The sequence below is a fragment of the Urocitellus parryii genome, unplaced genomic scaffold (genome assembly GCF_045843805.1).
Source record: "Urocitellus parryii isolate mUroPar1 unplaced genomic scaffold, mUroPar1.hap1 Scaffold_43, whole genome shotgun sequence".
In the NCBI taxonomy this organism is placed as follows: Eukaryota; Metazoa; Chordata; class Mammalia; order Rodentia; family Sciuridae; genus Urocitellus; species Urocitellus parryii.
In genome coordinates, this window is record NW_027553833.1 from 2,078,136 (window position 1) to 2,089,855 (window position 11,720).

At 38.0% G+C, this 11,720-nt stretch overlaps 1 protein-coding gene across 1 annotated transcript; it reads left to right on the forward strand.

Moving 5' to 3' along the window:
• The first annotated feature begins 1,427 nt into the window (after positions 1-1,427).
• On the forward strand, positions 1,428-11,123 carry LOC144252461 (melanoma inhibitory activity protein 2-like). The gene is given in 2 exon segments (XM_077794767.1): positions 1,428-1,535; positions 9,579-11,123. Coding segments are annotated over 2 exon segments (1,653 nt in total).
• Positions 11,124-11,720: the final 597 nt, after the last annotated feature.

The following is an 11,720-nucleotide window of genomic DNA, read 5'->3' on the forward strand; positions in this document are numbered from 1 at the left end:
ATAGGAAAGACAGTAGAATGAATTGGGCATTACTATCCTATATGCATATATGATTACACCACTAATGTAATTCTACATTATGTACAATAAAAAGAAGTCTCTCTCTCTCTCTCTCTCTCTATATATATATATATATATATATATATATATATATATATATATATCAACATACATTCTATATCAAGTAAAACTAATTAGAAAACATAAAAATATTTTTTTAAAAATAGATAAATTTTAAAAATAAGGATATTAGCCAGGTATAGTAGTATATGCCAGGTACTTGGGAGGCTGAGGCAGGAGGATCACAAGGTGGATGTCAGCTTCAGAAACTTAGCAAGACCCCATCTCATAGCAAACAATAAATACATAAGGGCTGAGACTGTAGCTTAGTGATAGAACACCCCTAAGTTCGATTCCCATGACCACATAAATAATATCATGTAGGTGCACTTAAACTCTTAATCTCTTTGACGAGGCTTTCTTCCCCCTGTGAGAACATGGATTCATTATTCTGAGCAACTTCCTTCTAGAGAACATTTGGAAGACAACCTGTTCATAATTTGGGGGTCCTCATTCCAGGACATCGTCATTGAAGCCTTGTATTGTGTGTTCTGTTTTATTATCACCAGAGCACCGTGATGTTTAGTCTCTCTCACTGCAACAGGGAAACCTCAGAACCATGGGCTTGTCCTTGGCCAGTTTTGAGCAGGGGTCTCTGCAAAGAAAAGCATGTGCTGTACTCCACCATCCCTGTTTCTTTTTTTTCCATTTTCTTTTTGACCCTTTGACAGTTGCAAAACAATAAGATAAAACAAAGTATACAGTAAGTGTTGGAGGCTGGGGATAAAGTTTACCATAATTCTTTACTGTATATGCAGTATCTGAAACTGAAATTGGCTTCTCTAAACAACAGCTGTGATGGAAGAGGCAGCTGTTTTGAAGCAAAAAAATGACTCTGGACTAGGAATCAGGGGGTCCAAGGCTGAGTCCTGGATCTGCCCTAGCTTTGTGATGCAGCCATTAGACTCCTTGGTGGTCAGTTACATCATCTGCAGAATGGGAATAATTCTGTCCCGCAGGATGAGATATTACATATCTATATGTAGAAACCATTAGTCTGTTAATAAAGAAATACTTTATAAAGTTGTAAGAATTTCAAACTCTAATGGGTTGGGTTAGAAGAAAGTATTTCTCTAAATAAAAGATTCAAATGCATTTGGCCCCTCCTCGGCCTTTTCCTCTTCTTCTTCTTCAAAAAACTCATATAAAAATAAAGCCCGATAAGTGCATGTAAAGCTTTTCAAAGCTTTAGGCACAGGTTGTGAGAAAAGACAAATTGTTGGTAATGCCATAAAAAGCTACAGAGCAATAAAATTGCATCATGACGATACCAAGAAAACATCTGTTTCTTAAAGATGCTCACCAGCATGAGGGCACAGTTTAAGGCATCTCCTTTCAGAACAAATGCACAGAACAGCAGTGAGAGGAACGCTAGGCAAGAGCAGCAAGATGATAAAGCCCACAGAGCAATCCAGGTATCTGGAGAGATTAGAGAAAATGGATAATTCATTGAAACCATTGCCAAGATGGAGAGTAATTATAATCCACAAAAAAATTCAAAGTTAAAAAAGCAAAGGAAGGAGAAGAGTTATTTAATTTGATCCACAAGATGATGTAAAAATGAGAGAAAAGAAAATTTGAGGAAATGATTTTTGGTAATTAGATAATTAGTGTGAAGAATTTCTAAAGGACTCCAAAGATTTGGATAGGGGAAAAGTGTCTGCAGAGAATTGACATATGATCCATTAAAAAATCTTCAGCTACAGGTTCCCATACCTATTGCAAGAAAGAACTCTCTGGTCTCAGAAACTTCACTGGATGTAAAGGTCAATGGATTTGGTTTCGTTCCTGGCTTCCTTTTGCATTGCCAGAGATCAACCCCAGGGCCTGGCATATACTAGGCAATTTCCCTACTACAGAGCAACATCCACACCCCTGGACTTGATCATTCTTATGATCACTTGTAAACCTACATATGAAATAAGAAGTCAGTTTTCCAGTAAAAAAATGTTTGAGAATCCTCAAGCCTCATACTCATGAATGGAGACCCAAATATATGATAGCTGAGAGCCATCATCTTCTCGGCTCTAGAAAATATTTATTCAGTCATTTAACCAATGTTTGCTAAGCACCTAGTAGGATCCATGTAGAGTGCTAAGCACTTCACTTATATCATGAAATACAGCAACTCTAATTTCTCTACCATTTCCTATGTTTCCACTAATTAAATCTTTTGTCATATTTATCTAATATCAAAAAGTAACAGCAAGCTTCATGAGGGTAATGATAAAGACAGACAGGGCTTCTCCAGCACAGCAGCCAGCCCCTGCTTTATGTATGACTACTAAATATATGTCCAACATGATGCCAAGAAGAGGGACAAGTGGCAAGATGTTTGAGTTCTAGAAAAAATTTATTCTTACTACCTCAAAACATCATGAACTCCCAATGTCTCTCAGATTCCCAAACATGTCATGTCATAATATTCATTTAAAAATGTAAATGCATTTTTTTTTCTTGGATAAATAGTCATCAAATCCTTAAGGAGCAAACAGCGTCAAAGTCAAATATGTACAATGGAGACAATCCCAGGGCTATTCTGGTACAGACATATCTAAATAATGAAAGACAGAGTCATTAGCCAAGCTGACTTCAGGTGTGTTAGTTAAATCCTCATGACATCTAAGTAAGGACAGAAAATATTGATAGATTTCCCTGTTCCTCCTTTCCTTATTTTTATGTGCACAAGACTTCTTTATTTCTAACAGTAGATCAACTGTAAGCATCTGTAATATGGTAAATACCAGAAAAGAGACATCATTAATTCTGTCTTTTAGTCTAGAAAAGACCAGCTAAAGAAAAGTTATTTCATTAGTACTTTCTGCTCTATGCCAAATACCTACACATGTTCTCTTCAGTGTGTGCTTTAAATTACTTACTGAAATGGATATTTGTCTTTACAAAGAAATAATGGTTTCCTCGTGTCTCTCAGTATCAGGAAAAATTTCCATCCTTACTCGGGTAAGATTAAAAAGCTAATCAGTGCTGTGGTCTCTTTGAGTCTGCAGATGTGCACTCCTGAAATCCACAGTGGATTTGGATTACCTGGTGATATTTGAACTGCCCCTTCAGCTCTGCTTGTTCATTTGTTTAACACTTTGTTCAGCTTTATTTTTAAGTGACTCTGACAGCTCCTAACTAAGGAACAACATGCTCCAGCTAGCTGTTTGGGCCAAGGGGTTTAATGATTTAAAAATTATCTCATTCACTTTGGTTTTAATGTAGAAATGTCTGCAGATGGGAGGAGGGCCAAATTAAGAGCAAAGGGTATCTATTCTGGAAGCTGGGCCAATGTTTGCAGAGAGCTATGGGCTTCCCTGAGAAGAGTGTAGCACATTCAGCTACCTACCCACCCACACCCCCCCAATTAAAGAGAGAGGATATTTGGATTATAGTCATCTATTTACATATATTTGAAAAGCTAACTCTTCTGGGGGAAGCATAACCCACGTCAAATTCTTCTTTTCAATCCCTAGTACTCACTGTGATGCCTAGCACACAGTAGGCATGTAAAGAAAAAAATCAAAGGATGAAATTCTTTTTCTCACTGCCTTGCTAATTGGCTGAGGTCAGATCTCTGACAGGAACTGATGTCCTGAGCATCGCTGTAGGTTCTCAACCAAGCCTTGCTGAGTGATTGAAACACCAACCTGTTTCTCATTCTACTGGATGCCAAGCCATAGAGGAGAAGTAAACAGACTTAACAGGAGATGAAAGAAGGAATGCTGAGCCACAGTGAGAGGTTAGAGAACACGCATTTGTGGCAGAGACAATCAGCATGTTTTCAAAAATATCTCTAACAAAACTTGGCAGCCTAGGAGACAGAGAGAAAGTGAGAGAGAGTAAAGGAAGAAAGGGAAAAAAGTGAAAGAAAAAAAGAGAAACCCAAGACATTAAAACAAACAAACAAACAAACAAAAAAGCAGATGTCAGTGGTCAGGGGTTCCTGGGTGGGGCTTTATGCAATAGATAGAGTCACAAACTCCCTGTCCTTTCTCTCATTTATCCTTATGGTATCCTGGCTGGTCAACAGGCTTCTCTTAGAATAACCTTTCTAGAGTTGGACAAACTCAGAGTATCCAAAAGCAGCCCTGCATTTGACCATGACTCCTGGTCTGAAACAGGCCTTCATCTTCAGTTTAGTTTAAGTTTAGCTTTTCTGTCTCCCCACCTCTCCTCACTTCTATTTTCTTTCTCATATTCAGGAATACCATACCATTTTATAATGAAAACCAAAATATTTTTGGAGAAGTGAGGGAAAAGGTAGCTACAATGGTTACATCCAGGGCTGCTGTTTGACTATTGTAGGTTTTCCTCCAGGAAAATCACATTCAAAATTATATCTTATGACTTGCATTAATATAACATAATCTGGGCTATCATATAATCCAGGCCAGATTCAATATAGCAGAACATGCACATTGTTTTTCCTACTGACTTAAAAGAAATACAAACAGCTTTAAGGGTCCCTAATATCACACACCCTGGACCTACTGCCTACAGTGCCTGGTGGAGAAGACAGCTCCAATTGCCTCAGGCTTAGATGTACAAGGGGTCTGTTCTGGGTACAGTCACTCCGTAGGTTTAGAGTTCTGTTAATGAAAGTTACACTCACGTGGAATCAACAGAAAACATGAGGGCTGCTCTAAAATAAGAGAGATAACTTGAAAATTAGGCATTTTAATAAATTTAATTTAAAAAGCCATTGTATTACATTTTACCAATTTTATATCTAGCTTTACATACACTAACAGACATATACATGTTGTAAGATCAAATCTTTATCTTTGTAAGTCATTTGGAAGTCTAAAAGAAAAACAAACAAATGAAAAAAGAAATCACTTGTCCCAAAAGCGGAGTTACAAACTTAAAATCTTTCAATGAATAGTAACTATGATGACGTCATTCATTTGGAGTTGGCAAATATTTCAATGAATAAAGTTCCTTTTTCTTCTTAGGGTTATGTAATATATTGTAACTCACAGTCAGCTAAAGGTCAAGAAATAAAAAAGCTATTTGCAGGTGTAACATAATAACAGTAGCACTGGTGATAATAATAGTCATTGTTGCTTCAGTCATTCACTCTGAGAAGCATTTACCAGGCACTGAAATCAATGCTATGTGTATAATATTGCAAGCAGCCTGTAAGCATATGTTTTTCTGTTTTTAATTAGAAATGTATAATATTTGTCAAGAGCAATTAACCCTCATATAGGAAAAATATGAAATCAATATTGTACAAATTAAGTAATTTAAAGCAAATAGCCAGACAAAGGACAAAATAATTTTCATTTATTTATGTTCAACACAGCATTTACAAAAGAAAACTATATCAGGAGAAGATAAAATATTACAGAAAGTTTAAAAAGATTAATAGACCACTAGCCATGCTAACAAAGAGAAGAAGAGAGAGAACCCAAATTACTAGCTTATGGGATGAAAAAGGCAATATCACAACAGACACTTCAGAAATACAGAAGATAATTAGAAATTATTTTTAAACCCTATACTCTAATAAAATAGAAGATAGTGAAGGCATCCATAAATTCCTTAAGGCATATGAGCTGCCCAGATTGACTCAGGATGATATAAACAACCTAAACAGACTAATATCAAGTGAGGAAATAGAAGAAGCCATCAAAAGACTATCAACCAAGAAAAGCCCAGGACCAGACGGATACACAGCAGAGTTTTACAAGAACTTTAAAGAAGAACTAATACCAATACTCTACAATCTATTTCAGGAGATAGAAAAAAAGGGAGTACTTCCAAATTCATTCTATGACGCCAACATCACACTGATTCCCAAACCAGATAAAGACACCTCAAAGAAAGAAAACTTCAGACCAATATCCCTAATGAATTTAGATGCAAAAATCCTCAACAAACTTCTGGCAAATCGGATACAAAAACATATCAAAAAGATCGTGCACCATGACCAAGTGGGATTCATCACTGGGATACAAGGCTGGTTCAGTATACGGAAATCAATAAATGTAATTCACCACATCAATAGACTTAAACATAAAAACCATATAATCAACTCAATAGATGCTGAAAAAGCATTTGACAAAATACAGCATCCCTTTATGTTCAAAACACTAGAAAAATTAGGGATAACAGGAAATTACCTCAAAATGATAACAGCTATATACACTAAGCCTCAGGCCAGCATCTTTCTCAATGGAGAAAAATTGAAGACATTCCCTTTAAAATCTGGAACAAGACAGAGATGCCCTCTCTCACCACTTCTATTCAACATAGTTCTTGAAACACTAGCCAGAGCAATTAGACAGATGAAAGACATTAAAGGCATAAATATAGGAAAAGAAGAACTTAAATTAGCACTATTTGCTGATGACATGATCCTATAACTAGCAGACCCAAAAAATTCAACCAAGAAACTTCTAGAAGTAGTAAATGAAATGAATCCAGCAAAGTGCAGGAAATAAAATCAATACCAATAAATCAAAGGCATTCCTGTATATCAGTGGCAAATTCTCTGAAATGGAAATGAGGACAACTACTCCATTCACAATATCCTCAAAAAAAAAAAAATACCTGGGAATCAACTTAACAAAAGAGGTGAAAGAGCTATACAATGAAAACTACAGAACCCTGAAGAAAGAAATAGAAGAAGATCTTAGAAGATGGAAGGATTTACCTTGTTCATGGATTGGTAGAATTAATATTATTAAGATGGCCATATTACCAAAAGCACTTTACAGATTCAATGCAATTCCCATCAAAATCCCAATGACATTCTTGCAGAAATGGAAAAAGCAATCATGAAATTCATCTGGAAAAACAAGAGACCCAGAATAGCTACAGTAATACTAAGCAGGAAGAGTGAAATTGGTGGTATCAGGATTCCAGATTTTAAACTATACTATAGAGCAATAGTAACAAAAACTGCATGGTACTGGCATCAAAACAGGCTGGTAGACCAAGGGTACAAAATAGAGGACACAGAGACAAATCCACAAAATTACAACTACCTTATATTAGACAAAGGTGCTAAAACCATGCAATGGAGAAAGAATAGCATCTTCAACAATGGTGCTGGGGGAACTGGAATTCCATATGCAACAAAATGAAATTGAATCCCTTTCTCTCACCATGCACAAAAGTCAACTCAAAATGGATCAAGGAGCTAGGAATCAGACCAGAGACTCTGCATGTAAAAGAAGATAAAATTGGTCCTAATCATCATCATGTGGGGGCAGGCCCCAAATTTCTTAATAAGACACCTATAGCACAAGAGTTAAAACCAAGAATCAACAAATGGGACAAATTCAAACTAAAAAGGTTTTTCTCAGCAAGAGAAATAATATCTGAGGTGAATAGGGAGCCTACATCTTGGGAACAAATTTTTACCCCTCAAACATCAGATAGAGCTCAATCTCTAGAGTATACAAAGAACTCAAAAAGTTAAACAACAACAACAAAATAACCCAATCAACAAATGGGCCAAGGACTTGAACAGAAACTTCTCAGAAGAGGATATGCAATCAATCAACAAATACATGAAAAAATGCTCACCATCTTTAGCAATTAGAGAAATGCAAATTAAAACTACTCTAAGATACCATCTCACTCCAATAAGAATGGCAGCCATTTTGAAGTCAAACAACAATAAGTGCTGGCGAGGTTGCGGGGGGAAAAAAGTACACTCATACCTTGCTGGTGGGACTGCAAATTGGTGCAGCCAATTTGGAAAGAAGAATGGAGATTCCTTAGAAAGTTGGGAATGGAACCACCATTTGACCCAGCTATTCCCCTTCTTGGGCTAGAGCCAAAATACCTAAGAAGAGCATACTACAGGACACAGCCACATCAATGTTTACAGCAGCACAATTCACAATAGCTAGAATGTGGAACCAACCTAGATGCCCTTCAATAGACAAATGGATTAAAAAATATGGCATTTATACACAATGGAATATTACTCAGCACTAAAAAATAACAAGATCATGGAACTTGCAGGCAAATGGATGGCATTAGAGCAGACTATGCTAAGTGAAGTGAGCCAATCCCTGAAAAATAAATGCCAAATGTCTTCTCTGATATAAGGGGGTGACTCAAAATGAGATAGGGAGGAAGAGCATGAGAAGAAGACTACCACTAAATATGGAAGAAAGGTGGGAGGTAAAAAGAGGGAGAAGGAAAGTTGCACAGAAGATGGAAGGAGAAGCACATTGTTATACAGAATACATATATGATGTTCTAATGAGAAAAAGAAAAAAAGTGTCACATTAGATTGGATAGACAGAAAGGATGGGAGAGGAGGGGAGGATTAAGGAGGATAGGAAGGGCAGCAGAATAGAATAGACAATACGATTGATGTATGTACAATCCATGTATGTATTATATGTAAAAATACATTCTGCTGTCATGTGTGACTAAAAAAATATAAAAATAAAGTAAAAAAAAAGACAGTACAATGATCAAAAATAACAGTTCTTATTTAAGTAGTTGTTTAATTTTTATGGTTGCTTGCTCTATAAAAAAATAAAATTTAATAAAAACAATGTTATGGATAAACTTAAAAAAAAGAAAAATAAGTCATTAACCCAGCTTTAGAAAGAAAGAAAGAAAGAAAGAAAGAAAGAAAGAAAGAAAGAAAGAAAGAAAGAAAGTAGTGTATCATGAGAGTTTTCTCCTTTAGAAATAATTCAAATGACCTTCCTAGAAAGAGTCAGCAGGTCTGGGGATATAGTTGAGTGGTAGTGGGCTGGCCTAGCATGCAGAAGGCCTTGCAGTTTAAAGCCCAATACTGCAAGAAAAGAAAAGGGAGGTTAGGGAGAAAAAAGAAGAAAGGGAGGGAGGAAGGGAGGAAGTAAAGAAGGAAGAAAAAATGAAAAAATTAAGAAAGGGAGGGAGGAAGGAAGGAAGGAAGGAAGAAAAAAGGTAGAGAATAAAAGCAGGGAAAGCAATGGGTCATTAAAGCAAAAGGGCAAGCAGTACAAATATAAATATATGACATAAAATCTGTTGAGACAGTTTAGAAAGCTTTAGAATTCACATGACATCAAACTGAGTGATATTATTACTGTATAGAAACATAAGAATCTCCACCTTGGCCTGGCCTAAACCAAACTCAGGTGTAGGAGGCATAGAGAGGACTCCTGTCTGGCTGTAGTGGAAGGCAGCTGAACCTGTGGCACTTCAGGATGCACTGGTTAGGGAAGGAAGGGGCCAAGACTCCCCTGATGGGCACTTGAGCACCACGAGGCTCCTGGGAGTCCTTCACCCTGGCTCCCCACCATCACAAACCCCCCTTGCAGGGGTTCTCAGTGGTCTGTTCCATTGCCTGGTGCAGGTTTGAGTTCCTCACCAAACACCTGAGTGTTCACAGCCTACGTTGGCCTGCCTGGGCAGGCTGTGGTTGTGGTGGCAAGAGCCAAAGCCAACTTAGCTTGATGGAGGCACCAAGGACTGCCCTATAGCCATATTAGCGGGTGGTCCTGGAAGAAGTAGGCAGGGTTTTGGAAGCATTGTCTGAAGACAAGAAGCCAGGCCCTAATCCTTATGGTGTTCCTTGGGAGTTGGTGATATGTAGAGCTATTGGATGTTTTGTACTTCTCTTGTTTTTGTGGAGAAGTTTTCAGTTTGTTAGAAGCAGGCTTTATGTGGAAAGAGAAAAACAGCTGGCTTTAAAACTTTCTAGAAGAATTGAAGAAAAATGTGAACTACTTGAAAAAGTTAGCCTTGTTCAAAAAGAGCTTGAAGGCTTAGAGTCAACTTTAAAGGGCAGCAGTTCTGAGAAGGGTCCAAGAGATGTCCCAGATTTGGAGGCAACCTATGAAAAGCTGCATAGGTCCAAACCTAGCCGTGGGGATGAAAGACTCTTTCTAGAAAAAGAGCTAGAAGAACAAAAGGCCAAATATTGTAAACAGGATGAAATCATGGCAGATATATCGAGAAGGATAAAGTCCCTTGAAGGTGAATCAGAATCAATCAGATCACAAATAGCTGAAACTAAAACAAACTTGAGAATGCATCAAATGAGTGAGGAAAGACTTCAGCTGGCAATGAAGGAAGCCTTGGATGAACGTTCCCAGCTTCAGCAAAGTCAGAAACCGATCTTACAAGGAGACGCTGAAGCATGGAGGGAACAAGGACGTCTCCAAAGTAAAGAGAGCACCACATTGGAAGACTCTCAATTCCATGCAAAACAAGTTCAAACTGATAAAGAAAATCACATGGAGTCTCTGACTGAAGGCTTGCTGAAGATGAAAGATAGGTCTTCTCCAACCAAGGGAGCCCAAACAGACATTGGGAACTTGGAATGGGGAATGACGAGTGAATCAGGAATTGGTGCTCAGTTGGATGATGAGCCCAAAGGAGCTTTGAAGAAACTGGTTGATGGTGCAAAGCTAAAGGCTTCCTTAGAAACCTTAGAAGGACAAAGATATCAAACGTGTGCTTTCTTATCTGAAGTAGAGAAAACAAAGGAAGACCTTAGAGAACAGATTAGAAGTCTGAAGACTGAACAGGCAACCTTGCTGTCAGAAAATGCATGGCTTGAAGGTGATAATGAGAAACTTCAACAGAAATTTAAAGTCATGATGGAATGCTATCAAGAAAATATGATGAAACTCCATGGGAAACTCAGAGTAGAGTAAAATTACCGGGTGGATCAAGAGGAGAAACTTTCCAAGGTCAAAGAAGAGATGGGCCATACAAGAGAAGAGCTGGAGACCTACAGAAAGTGAGCCAAATATCTTAAAGAAGAATTGGAGAGAACCATTCAGTCCTGTCAGGGGAACATTATTTACTGTGAGAAAAAAGCACATGAGAGTGAGTTGGCAGCTTGGATTGCTGAAAGAAACCTCCATTATTTCATGAAACAAAACGCTCGCAACAGACAAAAGTTAACTGAAAGGGAGCTTCAATTTGAACTTGTAGAGGAAGATCCCTGTGCACTTGGTGTTTCAAATGCAGCATTGGGCAGAAAGCATTCCTGCAATGGTCCCTCACCATTGGGTCCTCCTTGGTAAGGTGGATGTTATTCGAATTATGGTAGATCATCGCGACCAGCAGAACTCAGAGGTTCTAATATGCCTTCTTTGGATAAAGAGGATAGGCCTATGTCTTCAGAAAGTAGAAAGGAGACCAAAACCAATGTTGGTGATTCCAATGTGCCCGATTCATCTCTCCCTGCTGAAAACCAAGCAACTGGCTCCGGCTCATTGTTGGCACCTTTTCCTCCAGTCTGAGGTGAATTGTTTCCTGTGCACCCGAGGAGTCAGTTCATGAGAAGAGGACAATTTTTCCCTCCACCTTCTATAGTAAACAGGTATGGAGCACCTCAAGATTATTTTCCACCGGGCCCACCACCCTCTCCATTTTTTCCAATGCCAGATGTCTATGAATGGAGGTATTTTCCTCATGACCTTCCCCCAAGAACTAGATTTCCTCCCCCTACCCCTGAATTCTGAATGTAGAAGTGAGTGCCCTTCAGGCTTCATTCCACCTTCAAATGAGCCTGCTACTGAACATCAACAAGAAACCTGATGTTTTTGATCTCTCTTCAAAAGTAATTTGACTTACCTCTCATTTTTAGTTTTTAAGTAACTGCTTTTACTTAAGTAAGT